This window comes from Gorilla gorilla, chromosome 10 (genome assembly GCF_029281585.2).
Source record: "Gorilla gorilla gorilla isolate KB3781 chromosome 10, NHGRI_mGorGor1-v2.1_pri, whole genome shotgun sequence".
Classification (NCBI taxonomy): domain Eukaryota; kingdom Metazoa; phylum Chordata; class Mammalia; order Primates; family Hominidae; genus Gorilla; species Gorilla gorilla.
The window spans coordinates 127,131,405-127,156,350 of record NC_073234.2 but is presented as its reverse complement, the minus strand read 5'-3'; the positions used below and the strand labels follow the sequence as shown (position 1 = coordinate 127,156,350).

The 24,946-nt window shown below is 45.4% G+C and overlaps 1 protein-coding gene across 8 annotated transcripts in view; it reads right to left on the bottom strand.

Moving 5' to 3' along the window:
* Positions 1-24,946, bottom strand: part of ACAD10 (acyl-CoA dehydrogenase family member 10) — a 72,113-nt gene that overhangs the window by 13,868 nt on the left and 33,299 nt on the right. For 6 of the 8 annotated variants that reach the window (XR_010129427.1, XM_055359113.2, XM_004053902.4 and 3 more), the window contains exons 7-12: positions 24,756-24,897; positions 18,984-19,052; positions 15,166-15,347; positions 13,349-13,499; positions 9,251-9,396; positions 6,300-6,473 (exon numbers count right to left, since the gene is read on the bottom strand). Coding sequence is in view for 7 of the 8 variants with exons in the window: in XM_055359113.2 (XP_055215088.1) it covers positions 6,300-6,473; positions 9,251-9,396; positions 13,349-13,499; positions 15,166-15,347; positions 18,984-19,052; positions 24,756-24,897 (864 nt within the window). In the remaining variant the exon portion in view is untranslated. The remainder of the gene's footprint in view (positions 1-6,299; positions 6,474-9,250; positions 9,397-13,348; positions 13,500-15,165; positions 15,348-18,983; positions 19,053-24,755; positions 24,898-24,946) is intronic. The other 2 variants (XM_055359120.2, XM_055359124.2) reach the window with 1 other exon arrangement.

Here is a 24,946-nt window from a genome sequence, read left to right as displayed (position 1 = left end):
TTCCTGTAGTCTGTCTCTTCCAGGATGTCCCATAAATACATATGTCACTCAGCATGTGGCCTTTTCAGTATGGCCTCCATCACTCAGAGCCCTGCATCTGAGACACATCCAGATTGCTATATGTACAATGTCTCCTCACAGTGTACTTTTTCACAGCCAGCTCTCCTGGATTACTTCTAGCACTTCCATGTCCCCAAGAGACTGTACCCAATAAATGGATAAATTGATAGTTCTAAAGAGACAGCCATTTTCTTTTTTTAAATGATTTCATTTTAGGCTGGGTGCGTTGGCTCACGTCTGCAACCCCAGCACTTTGGGAGGCTGAGGCGGGTGGATTACTGGAGGTCAGGAGTTCGAGACCAGCCTGGGCAACATGGTGAAACCCTGTCTCTACTAAAAGTACAAAATTTAGCCAGGTGTGGTGATGCATGCCTGTAATCTTAGCTACCGGGGAGGCTGAGGCAGGAGAATCGCTTGAACCCAGGAGGTGGAGGTTGCCGTGGGCCGAGATCATGCCATTGCACTCCAGCCTGGGTGACAAGAGCAAAATTCCGTCTCAAAAAAATAAATATTTTATTTATTTTTAAATAAGAGATGGGGCCTTACTACGTTGCCCAAACTGGTCTTGAACTTCTGGCCTCAAACAATCCTCCTGTCTCAGTCTACCAAACTGCTGGGATTACAGGCATGAGCCACCATGCCCAGCTGAGACAGCCATTTTCATGCAGCTTTGGTGTTAAAGATAGTTTAAACTATTCCTTACGGAGTTAGGAACAAACTCAGAGCAAATTCTTTGCTACCCTGCAGAGAGTTAGCCCACTGGACCTCAATAGGTCTCTACTGAGGACCTTCTGGGTACTAGGTATGAACCTAACCCAGGGAAGTCAGTCAGAAACCAGATAGCCCCTTCTTTGCAGAAACACAGTGGGGGCTTATTCCTTATTCCTCGGACTGCACACAGCACATTGAAGGGAAAGATACTCCCTTATGTTCCTTATTATATTTCCATATAAGAAAATCATAAGGATTTTCTTCTTCTAACAGAGTAAGAGGTGTATTCTTAATTTTCTTCTATTTGGTTGGCTCCCACTCTGAGACTGCTACTTTGTCTCTGAAAAAGTCACTTGTATAAGCTTGGATTGATTTAGATCTATTGCTTCTGGTATATTTTCCAAATGTAGTTCCAGCAGAAGAGACCACATCACTGGTGTCCACTTAACTTGCAGTCATAAGCACTTTATAGAATTTCAGTGGCCATCTACCAGAAATCTAATTTCTGCACCCACTTATTAAGGAAGGAGAAGGACACATGGGCTGGGCAGGTACATACTGTTAATCTTCTGCTCACTGGGCTCTGGTCTCTCTCATCCCCTTCCCAATCTAATGTTGATTTGAAGTCTTTTGTAAATGACACCATAGAGAGAATGTCTTGGAAACAGATACCCCTTCTCTAAGCTCCAGTTTTCCTGGCCAGTACCAAATATCTCAGCTGTTCAAACAAAAATGATTTTAAAGCTAATTGTAGAAGACAAATGTACAGAAGTAATATTTATGCTTGTATAGTTGGGTTTTTTCCCCATTCATCATACGTTTTTATATTATTCTTTCAAAAAATGGATTTTGTTGTTTTTATGTGAGAAAACTAAGCCATTTCCTCAGTGTGTCTGGCTGGCTTCCCAGAGGGAGGGAAAGGAGTGCACAGTAAGATAAGAGGAATAAAGGCCTGAACAAACAGACATTTTTCTGTCTGGTGGCAAACAGGTGGGGTGTTTTAGCTCTGGGCCGAGAGAAACCAGAAGCCACAACGATGGCTCACAGGATCTTAAAAACATGTCAAAGGGCTTCCTGAGAGACAGGCTGAGGACACTCAGTGTGGAGACTCTAAAATGGGCAGTCTATTAAGCTTTTCCCAGGTCACTGGAGCAGAGCAGGGAGAAAACTTGGCAGCCGGCTAGGAAATGTCAGAGGCGACCAGGCCTATTCATCACCATAAGGACTTAGCAGCCATTCTGTTTAAGTAAATATTTCTGGTTAGTGTTTATTGGAAAACCATAAAAAAAAAAAGGGAAATAGTGGCTTACAGCTGATACTGTATTTTCCCAAAAGAGGGAAAATATTGTTTCCAGAAATTCCTGCTTCCAGCATCCCCTGCTTATCAGACCAGGTACAGTTAAACTAGAAACAACTGGGTACTGGTTTTTCTCCAGACAGTTTTTCTCACGACTGTGTTATCTCCAGGACCACCTAGCACAGTGCTGGCTTTTAGTAGAGGCTCATATACTTGGGAATGAATGATCAATTCCCCTACTGCAACTGCTTCTCTCAGAAGACTCTGGCAACCTGGCTGAGAACACAGGCTGCCAGCAAGCTTGGGGTGTCACTGACTGCAAAGCTAAACACTACATCAGCACTAGCAAATCCCATGATGAATTCCTTTCTCCTTCTTTCTCCTTGCCTTTTGTTTTTAAGTTTTGCTTTTGGAAAATTTCTTTTTCTTTTCTTTTTTTTTTTGAGATGGAGTCTCGCTCTGTCACCAGGCTGGAGTGAACAGTGGCGCAATCTCGGCTCACTGCAACCTCTGACTCCCTGGTTCAAGCTATTCATCTGCCTCAGCCTCCCTAGTAGCTGGGATTACAGGCACCTAGTAGCTGGGATTACAGGCACACACCACCAAGCCCAGCTAATTTTTGTATTTTTAGTAGAGACGGGGTTTCATTATGTTGGCCAGGATGGTCTTGATCTCCTGACTTCGTGATCCCCCCCGCCTCGGCCTCACAAAGTGCTGGGATTACAGGCATGAGCCACCGCACCAGGCCTTTTTTTTTTTTTGAGATGGAGTCTTGCTCTGTCACCCAGGCTGGAGTGTAGTGGCACGATCTCTGCTCACTGCAACCTCTGCCTCCCGGGTTCAAGTGATTCTCCTGCCTCAGCCTCCCATGTAGCTGGGATTATAGGCGGTATCACCACACCCGGGCAATTTTTGTATTTTTAGTGGAGATGGGGTTTCACCATGTTGGCCAGGGGTCTCAAACTCCCGACCTCAGGTGATCCACCTACTTCAGCCTCCCAATGTGCTAGGATTACCGGCGTGAGCCATCATGACTGGCCTCCTTTTGGAAAATTTCAAAGACACACAGGAGTAGAGAGGAGAGAATAACGAGCCTACGGGTTCTACTGCTCGCCTTCCGCAATGATCGACGCCGGCCCAATCTGGTTTCACTCCCTGCCATCCCCACTCCCACTGTCCTGGACTTTTTGGAGTAAATCCCAAATATCTCATCTAGGATTCTTTCAAAACTCTAAAAACAAGTACTTTTTTAAAAACCCACAATACTATTATCACCCTTAAAAAATCGTTAACTGTTAACTTCTTCATATCATCGACTATCCACTCAGAATTCAAGTTTCAGTGACTATCATCAAAATTTTTTCCAAATTATTTGTTCAAGAAAGGATCCAAATAAGGTCCCAACACTGTAAATGGCTAACGTATCTTTTAAGTCTCTCCCCGCACACCCCCCCACCTTTTTTTTTTTCTGAGACAGTCTCACTTTGTTGCCCAGGCTAGACTGCAGTGATGCAATCATGGCTCGCCGCAACCTCCGCCTCCTGGGTTCAAGCAATTCTCCCATCTCAGCCTCCCAAGTAGCTGGGATTACAGGTGCCCGCCACCAGGCCTGGCTAATTTTTGTATTTTTTAGTAGAGACAGGGTTTCCCCATGTTGGCCAGGCTGGTCTCAAACTCCTGACCTCAGGTGATCCACCCACCTCGGTTTCCCACAGTGCTGGGATTACAGGCATGAGCCACCACGCCCAGCCTGATGTTTCTTTTAAGTCTCTCTCAATCTACAGGTTCCTTTTTCACCCTTTTCCTCCCCTTGAAATGTAAGTGTTTGAAAAAACTGAGTTGTTTGCCCTGTGATGTTTTCCAGAATCTGGATTTTGTGAGTGCTGTGCCCAGGGTGCTGCTGAACATGTCCCTCTGAACCCTGTGTTTCCCATGAGTTGGCAGCTAGCACTGGAGACCTGGGCAGAGTCGGTGTGACTTTTGAGGGAAGCATCAGGAGGTATATAATGTCTGGCTGGCTGGCTCTCAGTGGTGTTGGCTTTCATTGAAGCTTATTGCCCACATCCATTAATGCATTAGGAGTTGCAAATTGGTGATATGCAAATTCTATATTATTCTGTCCAGGATACTTCTCTAGAGAGAAACATTCCCTCATTGATTATTTGGATAGCCTGCAGTATCATTTTTACAGGAAAGACAGGACAAATGCTTGATTCCCCACCCCCCAACCCCATTTTCCAATTTTCAGAATAATAAGTTGCTTTCCTGGCATCCTCTGAGGTCATCAATGAGACTTTGTCTCTTTGTTTTTGTATCACTACTCATGGACTTATTTATTTAATTTTTATTTTTTGGGGGACAGTGTCTTGCTCAGTCACCCAGGCTGCAGTGCACAGGCGCGATCTCAGCTCACTGCAACCTCTGCCCCCTGGGTTCAAGTGATTCTCTCTCCTGCCTCAGTCCCCTGAGTAGCTGGGATTTTAGGCACCCGCCATCACACCTGGCTAATTTTTGTATTTTTAGTAGAGATGGGGTTTCACTATGTTGGCCAGGCTGGTCTTGAATCCCTAACCTCAAGTGATCTGCTCATCTTGGCCTCCCAAAGTGCTGGGATTACAGGCCTGAGCCACCATGCCCGGCTACTACTCATGGATTTAAACATACCTGATGCGTTTCATCCATTTCAGCTATCATCCTTGGTGATGCCCAAAGTTTCCTATTGTTAGCAAGCGGGAGCCTGTTCAGGTTGGCTCCCAAGTCTTTTTTTTTTTTTTTTTTGAGACAAGAGTCTCATTCTTGTCGCCCAGGCTGGAGTGTAGTGGCACGATCTCGGCTCACTGCAACCTCCCCATCCCAGGTTCAAGTGAGTCTCCTGCTTCAGTCTCCCAAGTAGCTGGGATTACAGGCACCCGCCATCACGCCCGGCTAATTTTTGTATTTTTAGTAGAGACACAGTTTCACCATGTTGGGTAGGCTGGATAGACAAGATGAACCTGGAACATTTTGTCATACTAGCGAGTGAGGAAGTTGTCAAAGACCACAAGGGTTTTACCTAAAGACTTGGGGACTGGCCGGGCTCAGTGGCTCATGCCTGTAATCCCAGCACTTTGGGAGGCCGAGGTGGATGGATCATCTGAGGTCAGGAGTTCGAAACCAGCCTGGCCAACATGGCAAAACCCCGTCTCTACTAAAAACAAAACAAAAAATGACCCGGGTATGGTGGCATGTGCCTATAATCCCAGCTTCTTGGGAGGCTGAGGCATGAGAATTGCTTGAGCTGGTGAGGTGGAGGTTGCAGTGAGCCACGATCGCACCACTGCACTCCAGCCTGGGCAACAGAGTGAGAAACTGTCTCAACACACACACACACACACACACACACACACACACCCCCCAAGAAATTTGCCTCATATAGTTGTTAAATATGCAAATGGTCACACACATATTTCACAGAAATTCTTAAGCTTACAAAATTTTAAAATCAAAGTACCGAAAAATACACGTAGGATGATCACATTTGTGTAAAAGTAGGAGGAGAGAGAGAAGACAGATAAACAGAAAAACTGGAGGGCCCAGGAAACTCTTAACAGTAACATTTATCTTTGACGAATGGTGTTGAAAAGGGTGAGATACAATTTTACATAATTCTATATGACCAAATTTTGATCATGTGCATGAATGCTTTAACTAGAAAAATTTCTTTGTGCATTACTTTAATAATTAAAAAACAAGTTTAAATATTGTAAAGAGGCTGGGCATGGTGGCTCACACCTGTAATCCCAGCACTTTGGGAGGCCAAGGCAGACGGATCACTTGAGGCCCGGAGTTCGAGACCAGCTTGGCCAACATGGTGAAACTTCATCTCTACTAAAAATACAAAAAAAAATTAGCCAGTCGTGGTGGCGCAGGCCTGTAGTCCCAGCTACCCTGGAGGCTGAGGCAGGAGAATCGCTTGAACCCAGAAGGTAGAGATTACAGTGAGCCAGGATTGAACCACTGGACTCCAGCCAGGGTGACAAAGTAAGACCCTGTCTCAAAAACAAATAATAAATAAATAAATATTGTAAAGAAAATATTTATGGACAAATGGTTAGATTAACTGATTCTCAGAGAATCCTGGCCAAACCGGTCTCTCCAAAGCCTCTGTGGCCCTGAGAGGGTTCCCAGGTGGAGGCACGGTCCTTGCTGTGACTCACCCCCCAGTGGCTCTTCAGGGCAGCCATCCCATTACCTGTGAGTGATCGCTTGTAGACTCCCTGTAGGATTGCAGCCACACGGAAAAAGGAAAAAGCCATATAGAAGTTCCAGTTCTCAGTGGGAGGGAGCCCCATTTGGAGACAGTACATCCTGAAATACTCCTCTGCAGCAGGGATTCCCAGCTGTGTCAAGTCACAGTCATTAATACCTGCGAGAAAGACAGAGCCATTCATGGGTAGTCACTGACGTGACACGTCCCTATGGCTGGCAAATATTTAAATTCTGAAAATCGCCATGTCCCTTGCAAATTAGTTTCACGACTAGTTCCATGGGTTAGCTTATTCCTGCATTGGCTCTTGCTCCCTTAGATGGCTGGGGATCCAGGCATGAAGTCATTACTCACAAATTGGCTCTTACAGGCTTCAGACTCGATTGGCAGTAAAGGAAGGAATGGGAGCTTCCAATTCCATCTGGCCACAGTTAAGGGTGGATGCATATTATCTTCAACCAGTCATTTGATCAAAAATGATGTGGAAAGAGCGATCTCAGGCCGAGCACAGTGGCTCATGCCTGTAATCCCAGCACTTTGGGAGGCCGAGTTAGGTGGATCACCTGAGGTCAGGAGTTCAAGACCGGCCTGACCAATATGGTGAAACCCTGTCTCTACTAAAAATACAAAAATTAGCCAGGCATGGTGGCGTACACCTGTAATCCCAGCTACCTGGGAGGGAGGCTGAGACAGGAGAATTGCATGAATCCAGGAGGCAGAGGTTGCAGTGAGCTGAGATCACGCCACTGCACTCCAGCCTGGGTGACAGAGCAAGACTCCATCTCAAAAAAAAAAAAAAAAAAAAAAAAAAAAAATTGGCTGGGTGCAGTGGCTCATGCCTCTAATCCCAGCACTTTAGGAGGCTGAGGAGGGCAGATCATTTGAGGTCAGGAGGTCGACACCAGCCTGGCCAACATGGTGAAGACCCTGTCTCTACTAAAAATACAAAAATTAGCCAGGCATTGTGGCACACACCTGTAATCCCAGCTACTCAGGAGGCCGAGGCCGGAGAATTGCTTGAACCCGGGAGGCAGAGGTTGCAGTGAGCCGAGATCGCGCCACTGTGGTCCAGCCTGGGCGACAGAGTGAGACTCCATCTCAAAAATAAATAAACGAGTGACAGAGGGAGACTCCATCTCAAAAATAAATAAACAAATAAGCAAATAAATAAATATAAAAATAAACAAAAAGATCTCACCAAATTATGAAAATGATAATTATAGCAAATAAAATCATTTCACGGGCCAGGCGCAGTGGCTCACGCCTGTAATCCTAGCACTTTGGGAGGCCGAGGCGGGCGGATCATGAGGTCAGGAAATCAAGACCATCCTGGCTAACACAGTGAAATCCCATGTCTACTACAAAAACAAAAATTTAGCCGGGTGTGGTGGTGGGTGCCTGTAGCCCCAGCTAACTTAGGAGGCTGAGGCAGGAGAATGGTGTGAACCTGGGAGGTGGAGCTTGCAGTGAGCTGAGATCACGCCACTGCACTCCAACCTGGGTGACAGAGCGAGACTCCGTCTCAAAAAAAAAAAAAAAAAAAAAATTCACTTATTTCCTCCATTTGTGACATTTTCATGATTTAGAAGCATATAATATATTCCATTCCTAGGTATTAATCTTAGGAGTATACCTTATATATAGGCAAATATATTACTACAAGGATGTTCACTGCCTTTTTTTCATGGAGGTAGGGGAAGTAATATTAAAAAATTGGAAACAAATTAAATATCTAAATAGGAATTAACCCAAATGTCTTCCCTTAATTCTTTTTTTTTTTTTGAGATGGAGTCTCACTCTTTGCCTAGGCTGGAGTGCAGTGGCGCCATCTCAGCTCACTGCAAGCTCCGCCTCCCAGGTTCACACCATTCTCCTACCTCAGCCTCCCGAGTAGCTGGGACTACAGGTGCCCACCACCACACCCAGTTAATTTTTTTGTATTTTTAGTAGAGACGGGGTTTCACCATGTTAGCCAGGATGGTCTTGATCTCCTGACCTCGTGATCCACCCGTCTCGGCCTCCCAAAGTGCTGGGATTACAGGTGTGGGCCACCGCACCCGGCCGTCTTCCCTTAATTCTATACAATAAAATTATATGCTCTCATTAAAAATTATGCTATAGAAGAAATACTTAATGTCATGAAAACATGTCTACAGTATACAATGAAGTGAAAAAAAGCATGTCATTAGATCATGTTACATTTTTGTTTTGTTTTAGGAAATGTACATATACACACAGAAGAAAAGATGACATGGATAGATACTGAAATGTCAGCAAATGGTTATCTCTGGGACTACTAATGATTTTAACTGTTTTGTTGTTGTTGCTATCTGTTGGCTCTAGTATTTTCACAATAAATGTGGTTTGTTTTTGTTTTTTTTGAGATGGAGTCTCGCCCTGTTGCCCAGGCTGGAGTGCAATGGCATGATCTCAGCTGACTGCAACCTCTGCCTCCCAGGTTCAAACAATTCTCCTGCCTCAGCCTCCCGAGTAGCTGGGGTTACAGGCACACGCCACCACGTCCAGCTAATTTTGTATTTTTAGTAGAGATGGGGTTCACCATGTTGGCCAGGCTGGTCTGGAACTCCTGACCTTGTGATCCACCCGCCTTGGCCTCCCAAAGTGCTGGGATTACAGGCATGAGCCACCATACCCAGCCACAATGAATGTGTTTTTAATTTAAAACCCTAAATAGAAGTTAGCTGTGTAAAAGCATAAGCGGTACCTATACAGGCATACTTTTTACTTAAAACACATCCTATATCTACTTTCCCGTAAATGTGACAGGACTGCATTCCAGTTATGTTTCCCACCAGAACCACCAGGACCTCACTTTCACTTCCCCCGCCCAATCACAGACTACTTCAGCTGAGTTTGCTCCCAAATGCTTTGAGAACTGGCTTGCTCCCCCACTATCCTCCAGCAGCAGTTCCTACCTCTCAGCACGGGAAAACTGGACGGCAGGTAATGAGCCAGGCAGCTGTAGGCCACATCGGCAAGGGGGTCGCCCAAGGTAGAAAGTTCCCAGTCAAGGACAGCAAGCACCTCTGGCTCTTCTGGATGAAACACCAGGTTGTCGAGCCTGAAAAGTCGCAGGAGGAATAGAGACAGCACTAAGAAAACTGCCGGCTAGGGTGGATTCTGCATGGTCTGTTTGCCCTTCAGGCTTGGCTCCCCACCCTCCCATCCCCTCTGTGCCCGGGTGCCTGAGCTCCCTGGGCTGTGTGCTCCAAAGGCTCCCTTGCCCTCTGGCTTCCAGCTGGACTCAGCCAATCAAAAGCAGGAGATGGGAAGGGGCCTGGTTATTTATTTCCCCAGCTCCTTCTCTGCAGCCTTCCCCAGAGAGCTAGCCTCTCTGGGTTCAGGGAATTACTCCCTCCCTGTGATGGTTTTAAAACAGATCTGTAAATCCTTTGACACTCCTCCCACAAAAGGTAGAGGCTAATGCTTGGCCCAGTGAAGCATCTTGCTTCTAACAGATATAAGACACGTGGAAGTGATGCTGAGGGATTCCTGAAACTAGACTAGGTCAGAAAACGTGATACAGCTTCTGCCCAGCCCTCTGTCTCTTGAAACACACTATTTTGGAGCCCTGAGCCCCCAGGTAAGAAGTCCACGGCTGAGAGCAATGGCTCATGCCTGTAATCCCCACATTTTTGGAGGACCGCTTAAGCTCAGGAGTTCAAGACCAGCCCGGGCAACATAGCAAGATCCTATCTCTACAAAAAAAATTTAAAAATTAGCTGAGCGTGGTAGTGCACGCCTGTAGTCCCAGCTACTCAGGAGGCTAAGGTGGGAGCATCACTGAGCCCAGGAGTTGGTGGCTGCAGTGAGTTATGTTCCAGCCTATGAATTGCCACTACACTCCAGCCTGGGTGACAGTGCAAGATCCTGTCTCAAAAAAAAAAGTCCAGTTACCCAGAAGTTGCCATGCTGGAGAGACCATGTGGGAACCACAAAGAGACAGAAAGAGAGGCCCAAGGACCCCGGCATATCTTCTCTGCCCAGGGCCGGCATGCTAGCAAGTCTTCAGAAGATTCAGCCCCACCCGACAGCCGCCCTACTTTGAAATAAGCTGTCCTGTCCCCAGACTGCAAAGATTCATAAGCAAAATGACTGCTGTCGTTGTTGACAGCCACTCAGTTCTGACAAAGTTTGTTGTAGAGTAGCAATAACCACAGCACATGCTTGCCCTGTCAGACTGACCCCTCACTGTTATTGGCCCCGGGACTCCACGCTGTTCTTCAGTGGTTCCTCTAAACCACGCTATATTGAACTAAACAACCCTATATTGAACTCTCCCCAGATAGCCTCTTTCATGCTTTCTGTTTCCTACCAGGGCTGTCTGTAATGCATGCTTTATTTAAAAGAAAAAGTAAACATCAAGCATGCAGAAAAATACAGAGAATGACATAATGACAGAACTCATGTGTCCATCTTCCAGATTTAACAGATATTGTACCTGCTTTTTTGTTATATTTGCTTCAGATTTTTAAAAAATGAGATTTACTGCTACCCTGAAGTTGGTATATATCAGTCTCAGACATTTCTTTATTTCTCTTATCTATACCTGTACCTATATACCACATATAGTGTTCTTTCAATTATTTTTAAATTTTCATAAATGATATATTACCCTTTTGAAACTTTTTTCTTAGATTATCTTTTTTGAGACTTATGACTTATGTACAGCAAATTGGTTTATTTTACTCACTAAATAGAATTCCAACATATGGCCAAACTACACTTTATTTATCATGTATTATAATTACAAGCATGACCAAAACAAACATCTTCGCCTGAGTCTCTTGGTGCAAAGCTGCAGCGGATGCTTCTTTACAAGAAACGATGGGTTGTAGCATATTCCCATCTTCCATGTTACTGCCCATTACTTTTCTTTTTTTGTTGTTTTTTGAGATGGAGTCTCACTCTGTCACCCAGGCTGGAGTGCAGTGGCGTGGTCTTGGCTCACTGCAACCTCTGCCTCCCGGGTTCAAGTGATTCTCCTGCCTCACCCTCCCAAGTAGCTGGGATTACAGGGGCACCACCACACTCGGGTAATTTTTATATTTTTAGTAGACATGGGATTTTGGCATGTTGGCCAGGCTAGTCTTGAACTCCTGACCTCAAGTGATCTGCCCGCTTTGGCCTCCCAAAGTGCTGGGATTACATGCGTGAGTCACCGTGCCTGGCCACTGCCTACTACTTTTCAAAGTAGCTGTAGCAGTTTATGCTCCCACCACCACTGATTCACTCCACTAGCAAGAAATGTTCTTCCATCCATCAAAAGACAGAACTATCTCTGACTGTGTTGATCAATAAGCAGCAGCACGCTCTCTAAAATCAGAGGATGCCTTTCCTGGAGGCAACATCCTAAATGATCATCATACTTCACTATAGCTAGGGGAGGGGGTGCTCAGACTGCACTGGATATCTCCTGCCTGCTGTATACTTGATCACATTCGTGGATTGTTGAGGTGCCAAGAGAAGCAAAGACAAGGTCCACGGAGCAGCTGTTGTGGGCTGGTGACACAAAGGCCACCTGAGGTCTTCCCCGCCAAAGGAAATACATGGCAATGGCTGGCAAGGAAAGTGTTGTCAGGCAAGTGCTCTAGAATCCCAAGTGGAGAAAGAAGATGGAGGAGGGGGTCAAATGCAGCCCAACTGCATGCCAAGTTCAAGGCAGTGTGGGGGAAGCACTTGGCCCCATCAGTCTCTGATGCAGAAGCAGGTTCCTCAAGCTCCCGTGATGACCACATGACAAAGAAAGCTCAGCTGTCCACTCTCAGACCCAGGGGGATCCCCAAAGGTGGCTGGCTAACGGAAGAAGCCGGGAGCGAGGGACACCGGTCAAGCCAATGAAGAGAGGCCAATCAAATTTGGAAGGCAAAGAAATGTCTTTACGGCTGGGCATGGTGGCTCATGCCTATAATCCCAGCACTCTGGGAGGCCAAAGTGGGCAGATCACTTGAGGGCAGGAGTTTGAGACCAGCCTGATCAACATGATGAAACCCCATCTCACATTTTTGTATTACTAAAAATGTATTGTATTTTTGGATTACCAAAAATACAAAAGTTAGCCGCACATGGTGGCGCACACCTGTAATCCCAGCTGCTCGGGAGGCTGGGGTGGGAGAATTGCTTGAACCCAGGAGGTGGGGTAGGCAGTGAGCTGAGATCACGCCACTGCACTCCAGCCTGGGCGACTGAGTGAGACGATGTCTAAAAAAAAAAAAGAAACGGAAATGTCTTTAAAATTAGCCTTGACTGTCTAGCCTTGTTTAATAAAAGGCCTGAGTCCCCAGATGGGCAAGAAGACAAACCAAATAAGGCATGCTTGCATCAAAAGCAGGTCTCCAGGTGCTGCGAAGCAGAAAACACTATAAACACTACCCTATAAAAGTACCTAATGGGCAGTTTTCACAGCAAGAGATGATAAGATAAAGCTAGACACTGCCGCCAGACGCCAGGCATACTGAAGTTCCCATTTTAGCCATGCTACAGACTCATCACATACCCCCAGAGACCCTGTCACTCTCTTTCAATCCTTTCACTACACCCAGTGAGAATGTCCATCCCCAGGCCTCTTGGGAGGTGAGTGGCACCCTCACTCTGCCTTACTTTCAGATAAGATCGGGCCTGTTCGGGGTGGTATGGCCATAGACTCTGCCTTACTTTCAAACAGTGGGTCTCAACAGAGGAATGCTGCTCTCCCTGGGAACACTGGACCAGGTCTGCGAAGATTTTTGGTTGTCACACTCTGTGGGGAGGGGTGCTACTGTCATTGAGTGGGTTGAGGCCAGGGATGATGCCTGACATCCTGCAATGCACAGTAGCTCCCACCACAAAAACTTATCCAATTCAACATGTCACAGTGCCAGAGCTGAGAAACCCTGCCTGAAAAGGCCACACACAGACAGGTGCTTTGTAATAGGAATAATTCCCAGCTGTAAATTGCACCAAGACCAATTGCTCAATTCCCCCTTGGAGCATCCATGCTGTCATTTTTCAGCTCTCCCTGCCACAACATCTACCTGAAGTCCCCGTGCACCACTGTGGTCCTCTGCTGACGGGGAAGATGGAGGGGCAGCCATTCGATCAGCCTCTCCATGGCTGGGATGGTGCTAGTTTCGGAAGCTCGATACTGCTTAACCCAGGTTCGTACCTGGCGTGGAATATAGTCCCCTGCGGGAAACAGGATTAGAACTTGGTGTGCAATTTCAGCAACCTCTGAAAGTAGCGGAAAAAAAAACCAGTGCAGTGAAACCCTTTGTCATGCTCTGCACTGGGTGGTGCAGTGTCTTTGAACACGTTCCTATGACTGGAGAATTTCCCACATGATGCTCCTGCTGCCCCAAACTGGAAGTCACCAGCTCTTTGGCTGGATTAGTGTGGTCTGGGTGCTGTTCCTAGCTGTATGGTCTCCAAGTATGATCTCTGGTCCTCTTAAAGACCTTGTGGCCGGGCATGGTGGCTCACACCTGTAATCCCAGCACTTTGGGAGGCCAACGCAGGCAGATCACGAGGTCAGGAGTTCGAGACTGGCCTGTCCAATATGGCGAAAGCGCATCTCTACTGAAAAATACAAAAATTAGCCAGGTGTGGTGGTGGGTGCCTGTGATCCCAGCTACTTGGGAGGCTGAGGCAGTAAAATCGCTTGAACCCGGGAGGCGGAGGTTGAAGTGAGCCGAGATTGTGCCATTGCACTCCAGCCTGGGTGACAAGAGCAAAACTCCATCTCAAAAAAAAAAGATCTTCTGTGCTTCCTAATAGCCTTTCATAAATCACTTTTTGGCTAAACAACAGTGGTTAGCTGAGCACATGAACCCTGGAGCCAGACTGCCAGGCTATGAAACCCAGCTCTATTGTTCTCTAGCTCTGTGATCTCAGGCAGGTTACTTAACATCTCTATGCTTTAGTTTCCTCATCTTGAGATGGTCCTCATAGAGCTGTTGGGAGAATAAAATATGTAAAGCCCTTAGAACTATTCTTGGCATGTGGTAAGAACTACATGAGGGCTGGCTGCAGAGGCTCATGCCTGTAATCCCAACACTTTGGGAGGCCAAATCACTTGAGCGCAGGAGTTTGGGTAGAGCCTGGGCAACATGGCGAAAACCTGTCTCTGCTAAAAATACAAAAATTAGCTGGGCATGGTGGTGCGTACCTGTAGTCCCAGCTACTCAAGACGGAGAGGCGGGAGGATTGCTTGAGCCCAAGAGGTTGAGGCTGCAGTGAGCCGAGATCACACCACTACACTCCAGTGTGGGCGACAGAGAGAGACCCTGTCTCAAAAAAAAACAAACAAAAAAACTATCCCTGTTGAAACTGGACACGGTGGCACATGCCCAGAGTCCCAACTACTTGGGAGGCTGAGACAGGAGGATGGCTTGAGCCCAGAAGTTTGAGACCAGCCTGGGCAACACAGTGAGACCCCCATCTCAAAAAATACATATATTCCTGTTGAAAAGAATATTTAGGGGAAAGGGTAAAAAACGGAGAAAAATACATTTTAAATACCTATGGTCAGTATCAGAAAAAAAATTTAAATGGTCTAGTGAGATAAAAGTTGCAGGGAATTGGATAGCAGAATATTTAAGGGAAAAAAAGAAAAAATGAAAAAAAAAGTTGCAGGGAAGAAAGACTGTGTAGTTCATAAAGGGATTTATTGAAGGCCCAAATGCTTAAGTCAGCAACACCTCCATTAAAACTAAACTGGATTTCCAAGGAAGAAGCTAAGTCTGCCTTACGCTTGGTGTGCTAATACTCAAAACGACCCAAAACGATTCAGATCCTAAAAGCAGAAGCACTAGTGATGAAACAACCAGCATGGGAGACGTGGCCTCTTGCTCACCTTGCTTCCCATAGTCTTCAAGTCCCACAGCCTGCAGATCCACACTGTGAATTTTGCACAGGACTGTGTTCATGGCAGTGTATATGGCTCGCCTGTGGCTGGGCTCCAAGCCTGGCAGGGAAGGGTCTTTGTAGATGAGACCTGGGCAGTACTCCATCACATAGAAGGGGGTGCCAATGACACTGGGAGGAACACAGAAGGGGTTTCAGGGATCAGAGTCATAATGTGGCAGGCTGTTAGTCATGACCCTATTCTTTGTCACTTTCCCTGGGTATACAGGTTGAGAGCTGGTGAAGAGTTCAGACCCAGAGCACTGGATACTTCCTTTTTCCTTTCACATAAGCACAGTGCATTAGAAGTATCCTCTCTTGCAACGGATCGATCCACATACATGCACACACACATATACATACACACGTGCACACACACACATGCACACCCATCTATGCTTCTTGGACAGCATGCTTTTCTCTTCTCCCTGGTTCATTTGTGTAAGCCACAGGAATGGATTCAAAGTGTAATAATGTAGCAAGCAGCAAGGCTCAGAGAAGGACCTCTGGAGTCACACCGAACCAGGTTTTTATTTTTTAATTATTTATTATTATTATTTTTTATTTTTTATTTTTGAGACGGAGTCTCGCTCTGTCGCCCAGGCTGGAGTGCAGTGGCGCGATCTCGGCTCACTGCAAGCTCCGCCTCCCAGGTTCATACCATTCTCCTGCCTCAGCCTCCTGAGTAGCTGGGACTACAGGCACCCACCACCACGCCCGGCTAATTTTTTGTATTTTTAGTAGAGACAGGATTTCACCGTGTTAGCCAGGATGGTCTTGATCTCCTGACCTCGTGATCCGCCCGCCTTGGCCTCCCAAAGTGGTGGGATTATAGGCTTGAGCCACTGCTCCCGGCCTATTTATTTTTCTGAGATGGAGTCTTGCTCTGTCGCCCAGGCTGGAGTGCAGTGGCGCGATCTTGGCTTACTGAAACCTCCTTCTCCTGGGTTCAAGCGACTATCCTGCCTCAGCCTCCCAAATAGTTGGGACTCCAGGTGCATGCCACCATGCCTGACTAATTTTTGTATTTTTAGTAGAGATGGGGTTTCACCATATTGGCCAGGCTGGTCTCAAACTCCTGACCTCAGGTAATCTGACTGCCTCAGCCTCCCAAAGTGTTGGGATTACGGGTGTGAGCCACTGCACCTGGTTGGAACCAGGTTTAAATCCCAACTCTGCCCTTACTTGAAGAGTGACCCTGAGAGACTTATTAAACCTCTCTGAGCTTTGTTGTTGATATGGAGTCTCGCTCTGTCACCTAGGCTGAAGTGCAGTGGCACGATCTTGGCTCACTGCAACCTCCGCCTCCCGGGTTCAAGTGATTCTCCTGCCTCAGCATCCCGAATAGCTGGAACTACAGGTATGTGCCACCACAACCAGCTAATTTTTTGTATTTTTAGTAGAGACGGTGTTTCACTGTGTTAGCCAGGATGGTCTCAATCTCCTGACCTCATAATCCACCCGCCTCAGCCTCCCAAAGTGCTGGGATTACAGGCGTGAGCCACTGCACCCAGCCATGTTGTTGTTTTTTAATCTGTAAAACATACACACTTCAAACGGTAATTGCAAGAATTAAGGGAGCTTCCAGGGTACTTGTTACTTAAAAAAAGAAATGAATTAGGGAACAAACATACAGAGTGCCTGGCATGGTCTCTGGTTCCAATAAGGATTCAATAAGTATCCCTTCTTGTTATTGAGGTTATTTTTATCATTTTTTGGTGGTATGAGTGGTGTATATACCACCCAGCAGTACTAAGGTGACCCAATGACATGTCACTAATCCATCTTTTGGTCATTACTAGCAATCAGTTTACTACTCTATTTATTTATTTATTTATTTTTGAGATGGAGTCTCACTCTATCACCTAGGCTGGAGTGCAGTGGTGCGATCTCGGCCTACTGCAAACTCTACCTCTCGGGTTCAAACGATTCTCCTGCTTCAGCCTCCCAAGTAGCTGGGACTCCAGGTGCGCGCCACCATGCCCAGCTAATTTTTGTATTTTCAGTAGAGACGGGGTTTCACCATGTTGGCCAGGCTGGTCTCAAACTCCTGGCTTCAAGTGATCCATCTGCCTCAGCCTCCAGTTTACTACTCTAAAAAATTGTTTTGAAAATCCTACCATTACAAATGTTTCAAGTTGAAAAACTATTACAAAAGATGTTTTGGATTGGGGAAACTTGAACGTGGGTTAGATATTCAGTATTATTATTAAATAATTGTTAGTTAGGTATACTGGTGTTGTGGTTATGAAAGACAATGTCGGCCGGGTGCAGTGGCTCACACCTGTAATCCAGCACTTTGGGAGGCCGAGGCGGATGGATCACTTGAGGTCAAGAGTTTGAGACCAGCCTGGCCAACAAGGCGAAACCCCGTCTCCATTAAAAATACAAAAATTAGCCAGGTGTGGTGGCACATGCCTGTAATCCCAGCTACTTGGGAGGCTAAGGCAGGAGAATTGCTTGAATCCAGGAGGCAGACGTTGCAGTGTGCCCAGACCGCGCCATTTCACTCCAGCCTGGGCAACAGAGTGAGACTCCATCTCAAAAAAAAAAAAGAAGAAGAAGAAAAGAAAGGAAAAAAAAAAAAAGACAGGGTCTCACTCTATCATCCAGCCTGGAGTGCAGTGATGTGATCACAGCTCACTGCAGCCTCCACCTCCCAGGCTCAGGTGATCCTCCCACCACAATCTTCCGGGTAAGTAGGTAGGACTACAGGTGTGCACCTCCACGCCTGGCTAATTTTTTGTTTGTTTTTGTAGAGATGGGGTTTTGCCATGTTGCCCTGGCTGGTCTCAAACTCCTGGGCTCAAGTGATCTACCTGCCTCAGCCTCCTTAAGTGCTGGGATTACAGGAGTGAGCCACTATGCCCGGTCGATGTCTTTATTCTTGAGAGATGCATGCTGTCTGAAACTTATTTCAAAAGGTTCAGCCAAAAAAAATCATTATCTACATGTTAAAAGTATACATGTATACACACACACACAGAAAATAAATGTGGCAAAATGTTAACGATGTTTTAATTTTTGATCTAGATGAAGTGTAAACAGGTATTCATTGTATTAGTTTTTCTTCTTTCACCTTTTCTGAAGGTTTCAAATGTTACATAATTAAAACATTAGGAAAGAAGAGACACTCAAAAAGCATGTTATAAAGCTGTTTAAAATAGTTTAGGGTCGGGCACGGTGGCTTACACTTGTAATCCCAGCATCATGGGAGGCCAAAGTGGGTGGATCACCTGAGGTCAGGACTTGGAGACTAGCATGGCCAACATGGCGAAACCCTGTCTCTACTCAAAAATTACAAAAACTAGCTGGGCATAGTAGGGGGTGCCTGTAATCCCAGCTACTCAGGAGACTGACGCAGCAGAATCACTTGAACCCAGGAGGCAGAGGTTGCAGTGAAACGAGATTAGGCCACTGGACTCCAGTCTGGGTGACAGAATGAGACTCCGTCTCAAAAAAACAAAACAAAACAGTTTAGAAAGACTCTGATTAAAAAAAAAAAAGACAAGCAACATGAAACTAGATAAATATGCATTTTTTGAATGTTAAAAAAGATGTTTTCTACCAATTATCCCCAAAGCAGGCATATACTTATCTTGCAGGATAACTTAAATATCTGAGAACTTCTGGGAGAGGTTGTGATAAAGTTTCTTTTCCCTCCTACCCAAATTTTATTTGTCTTTAACAAATTGGAATTTGTGTTAGCATATGGGCTTTTCTCTCCTGTAGCTTGAAAGTGCAATAGCAAAAACATCTGAACTTTACCTTGAATCTTCACAGAGATCAAGAACGTTAGGGACAGGTACTCCAGCATTTGCAAGGGCTTTCATAATCCTGCAAGGACAAATGAAAATAAACAAAATTGCTGGCTGAATTGATGAGATTTTCTTGAAGTTACTTTTCTTTGTTTTTTGTTTGTTTGTTTGTTTTGTTTTTTGAGACACAGTCTCGCTCTGTTACCCAGGCTGGAGTGCAGTGGCGCGATCTTGGCTCACTGCAACCTCTACTTCCTAGGTTCAAGCCATTCTCAGGCCTCAGCCTCCTGAGTAGCTGGGATTACAGATGTGCACCACCACACCCAGCTAATTTTTATATTTGTAGTAGAGACGCGGTTTCACCATGTTGGCCAGGCTGGTCTCAAATTCCTGACCTCAGGTGATCCACCTGCCTCGGCCTCCCAAAGTCCTGGGATTACAGGCATAAGCCATTGTGCCTGGCCTGAAATTACTTTTCTGAATTAAAAATGGTACATAAATTAAAATGAAATTCTAAAAAATATTCAATTGACCCAAAAGTAGGTAAGAACAAAAAAACTGATGGGACAAACAAAAAACCAATGGTGAAATTGTAGACCTAAATCAAACATATCAATAATTACATTAAACTCAAAAGATGAATAGATTCCAATTAAAAGACAGAAGTTGGCCATGCATGGTGGCTCCTGCCTGTAATCCCAGCACTTTGGGAGGCTGAGGGGGAGGACTGCTTGAGCCTAAGAGTTCAAGACCACCCTGGCCAACATGGTAAAACCCTGTCTCAACTAAAAATACAAAAATTAGCCAGGCATGGTGGCACGTGCCTGTAATCCCAGCTACTTGGGTGGCTGAAGCATGAGAATCGCTTGAACCCAGGAGGCGGAGGTTGCAATGAGCCAAGATCGCTCCACTGTGCTCCGGCCTGGGTGACAGAGCGAGACTCCATCTCAAAAAATAAAATAAAATAAAATAAAAAAAGAAATAAAATAAAAATAAAAGACAGATGTTTTCGGCCTGGACAGAAAAACATGACCTAATTATATGATGTCTACAAGAGATATGCGCTGAATATATAAACATAGATAGGTTGCAAAAACAAGGATGGAAATGGAAGCATTATGCAATCACTAAGCATAAGAAAGCTGGTGAGGCTACTTTAATATCAAATAAAGCAGCCTTTATGACAGTGTACCACCAGAGATAAAGAGGGACATTTGAAAATGATACAACTGCAAGTTCATCAGAAAGATATTACAATCATAAGTATGTATGTGCTAAACAACAGAGCTTCGAAATACATCAAGTAAAAATGATCAAAATTAAAGAGAAAAAAACGGAGAAATCCACAAGTTTTAGTTGAGCTTTTAACACTCCTTCCTCAGTAATGATAGAATTAGACAAAAATAGATTTATCTAAAGACATATATCTGAACCCACTACCAAATTGATCTGATGGACATTTGTATACCACTCACTCAGATATTGCAAAATACACATTATTTCAAGTAAACACAATATGTTCGCCAAGATAAGTCATGTGCTGGTCCATAAAATAAATCTCAAAAAATTTCAATAAAAATTAAAATCTAGCCCAGCACACTAGCTCATGCCTATAATCCCAGCACTTTGGGAGGCCAAGGCGGGCGGGTCACCTGAGGTCAGGAGTTCAATACCAGCCTGGCCAATACGGTGAAACCCCATTTCTATTAAAAATACAAAAATTAGGGCCGGGCTTGGTGGCTCATGCCTGCAATCTCAGCACTTTGGGCGGCTGAGGCGGGTGGATCACGAGGTCAGGAGATCAAGACCATCCTAGCTAACATGGTGAAACTCCGTCTCTACTAAAAATACAAAAAATTAGCCAGGAGTGGTGGTGGGCACCTGTAGTCCCATCTACTCGGGAGGCTGAGGCAGGAGAATGGCATGAACCTGGGAGGCGGAGCTTGCAGTGGGCCGAGATCGTGCCACTGCGCTCCAGCCTGGGCAACAGAGCGAGACTCTGTCTCAAAAAATAATAAAAATAATACAAAAATTAGCCGGGCATGGTGCCTCATGCCTGTAATTCTACCTACTCAGGAGGCTGAGGCAGGAGAATCACTTGAACCCAGGAGGCGGAGGTTGCAATGAACCAAGATCATGCCACTGCACTGCAGCCTGGGCGACAAGAGCAAAACTGTATCTCAAAAAATAACAAACAAAAGGCCGGGCGCAGTGACTCATGCCTGTAATCCCAGCACTTCGGGAGGCCGAGGCAGGTGGATCATGAGGTCAGGAGATTGAGACCATCCTGGCCAACGTGGTGAAACCCCATATCTACTAAAAATACAAAAATTAGCCAGGCATGGTGGTATGTGCCTGTAGTCCGAGCTACTGAGGAGGCTGAGGGAGGAGAATTGCTTGAATCCAGGAGGTGGAGATTGCAGTGAGCCAAGATCGCACCACTGCACTACGGCCTGGGTGACAGACCAAGACCCCATCTCAAAAAAAACCAAAAAATTGAAATCTTGCAGGGTATTTGTCAGACTTCAATGGAATCAAACTAGAATTCATTCACATATAATATCAAGAAAAAACCCCCAAATATCTGAAAATTAAACAATGCACTTCTTTTTTTCTTTTCTTTTTTTTTTGAGACAGAGTCTCATTATGTTGCCCAGGCTGGAGTGCCATGGCACAATCTTGGCTCACTGCAATCTCCGCTCACTGCAATCTCTGCCTTCTGGGTTCAAGAGATTCTCCTGCCTCAGCCTCGAGATTGGCTGGGACTATAGGTGTGCACCACCACACTTGGCTTACTTTTGTATTTTTAGTAAAGACAGGGTTTCACCATGTCGGCAAGACTGGTCTTGAACTCCTGACCTCAGGTGATCCACCTGGCTCGGCCTCCCAAAGTGCTGGGATTACAAGCAGGAGCCACTGTGCCCAGCCTTAAAAGTTATATATTTAAATGCTTGTATTAGAAAAGAAAAACAGGCCAGGCGCAGAGGCTCATACCTGTAGTCCCAGCACTTTGGGAAGCCAAGGCAGGCGGATCACCCGAGGTCAAGAGTTCGGACCAGCCTGACCAACATGGTGAAACCCTATCTCTACTAAAAATACAAAAATTATCTGGGTATGGTGGCGCATGCCTGTAATCCCAGCTACTCAGGAGGCTGAGACAGGAGAATCACTTGAACCTGGGAGGCAGAGGTTGCAGTGAGCCAAGATTGCGCCACTGCACTCCAGCCTGGGTGACAGAGCAAAAACTCCGCCTCAAAACAAAACAAACAATAGAAAAAAGTAACAAAACCAAACTGTGGTTCCCAGATCAATGTAATTGATAAATCCCTAGCTAGACTAACAAGAGAGAGAGAATACAAATTATCAATCAATACCAGCAGTGATAAAGAAAGGATATCACTAGGGTGGGCATAGTGGCTCACGCCTGTAATCCCAGCACTTTGGGAGGCCGAGGCAGGTGAATCACTTGAGATCAGGGGTTGTAGACCAGCCTGGTCAACATGGGGAAACCCCATCTCTACTAAAAATAGTAAATTAGCTGGACATGGTGGCGTGTGACTGTAATCCCTGTTACTTGGGAGGCTAAGGCAGGAGAATCACTTGGACCTGGGAGATGGAGGTGGCAATGAGCCAAGATCATGCCACTGCACTCCAGCCTGGATGACACAGCAAGACTCCATTTCAACAACAAAAAAAAAAAAAAAAAAAAAAAAAAGGATATCACTATAGATCCTATGTATATTAAAAAGATAGTAAGGGAATATTATAAATCATAAATTCAACAGCTTAGGTGATATGAACAGACTCCTTAGAAATTACAACTTACCAAAACTACAACAAGATGAAATAAAATATCTGAGTAACAACATTTTTGTTAAATTGAATTAATAATCAAAAACCTTGGCCAGGCACGCTGGCTCATGCCTGTAATCCCCAATACTTTGGGAGGCCAAGGTGGGAGGATTGCTTGAGGCCAAGAGTTCAGGCAATATAGTGAGGCCCCATCTCTACAAAAAAATTTTTAAAACTAGCCAGGCATGATGGCATGTGCCTGTAGTATTTGGGAGGCTGAGGCGGAGAATCACTTGAGCCCAGGAGTTCGAGATTATAGTGAGGTATCATCACACCACTGTACTCCAGCCTGGGCAATAGTGACACTCTGCCTAAAAAAAAAAAAAAATCAGCTAATACTATATATGCAGTTTGTATCTGCCTTTACTATCTTAAAATTTTATCATACACATTTGTTATTATAGGCATACTTTTATTAGCTGCAATAACAGCATAATCATTAAAGGTGAGCTATGAAATCTCACAGACTGGCTATAAAGCCAGACTCTAGCACTTGCTTACTAGTTTTATGACCCTGGGTATGCTGGTTAATTTTTTTTTTTTTTTTTTTTGAGACAGGGTCTCACTTTGAGTGCAGCGGTACGATCTCAGCTCACTACAACCTCTGCTTCCTGGGTTCAAGTGATTCTCCAGCCTCAGCCTCCCATGTAACTGGGACTACAGGTGCAAGTCACCAACACCCGGCTAATTTTTGTATTTTTTGTAGAGTCAGGGTTTCACCATGTTGCCCAGGCTGGGCTCGAATGCCTGAGCTCAAAGCAAATCTGCCTGCCTTGGTTTCTTTAAGGCTTACTTTTCCCAGTTGTAAATGAGGACTATAACTGTAACATATCATAGAGTTGTGAGGATGCTCTGCAGTAACAGACATTCGAAGCATTTATTTTAGTGCCTGGCACATATTAACCATTCGATAAATGTTAGCTATTACTATTACTGTCATTGCGACAAGTATATATACCAAGGTTTACTTAATTATTTCCTGATTATGGTACAGATTACAGTACATTTAAGTAGTTTCCAAACTCTTTTGTTTGTTTCTTGAGACACAGTCTCGCTCTGTCACCCAGGCTGGAGTGCAGTGGTGCCCACCTCGGCTCAGTGCAGCCTCCACCTCCCAGGTTCAAGAGATCCTCCCACCTCAGCCTCCTGAGTAGATGGAACTACAGGTATGTGCCACCACACCCAACTAATTTTTTGTATTTTTGGTAGAGACAGGTTTTCACTATGTTTTCCAGGCTGGTCTTGAATTCCTGAGTTCAAGTGATCCACCTGCCTCAGCCTCCCAAAGTGCTGGGACTATGTTAGCTACTGCTCCTGGCCTTCCAAATTCTTATTATTAAACAACTTTATGGTGAGCATATTAATACATAAAGCTGTTTCCCCCTACTTAGAATTATTTCTTTAAGACAGAGCCCCAGAATTGGAATTATTAGGTCTGAAAGTATGAAAACGCTGAGGCTTTTAATAAATTATATCATATTGTTTTCCAGAATAGTTCTAATTTACATTTGGCTTTTTGGGGGATTGGAGCAGGGTCTCACAATGTCTCCCAGGTGGGAGTGCAATGATGCCACAGTAACTCACTGTAGCCTTAACCTCCCAGCTCAAGCAATCCTCCCACCTCAGCCTCCTGAATAGGTGTGACTATAGTTTCGTGCCAGCACACCCAGGCTTTTTTTTGGAGGGGGCGGGTAGAAACAGGGTCTTGCTGCATTGCCTAGGCTGGTCTTGACCTCTTGGGCTCAATGATCCTCCTGCCTCGGTCTCCCAAGGCACTGGGATTATAGGTGTGACCCACCAAGCCTGGCCCATAATTGTAGTTTTAAATGTCATGGGGTGTTTTTATGGAGTGCTGACTTTTCAGTTTAGGGCTGAGCTTGTGCACAGTGGAGGCTAGTGGGCAAGTGCTCCCCTGGCCCTGAAAACTTACCTGAACTCCCTCTCTATGGCATGGGCAGATGGAAGGAGTGTCCCTGGGGGCTTCTTCCTCAGAACTAGATCACGATTAGCCAGCCTGATGTAGTAAGTTGGATTTGACTGCCCGTGATCAAACTGAAGTAGTTCCAGTGGGCCTGCAAGTTTGAAAACAAAGAAAACTCAAACCAGCCCTGGAGGACAGAT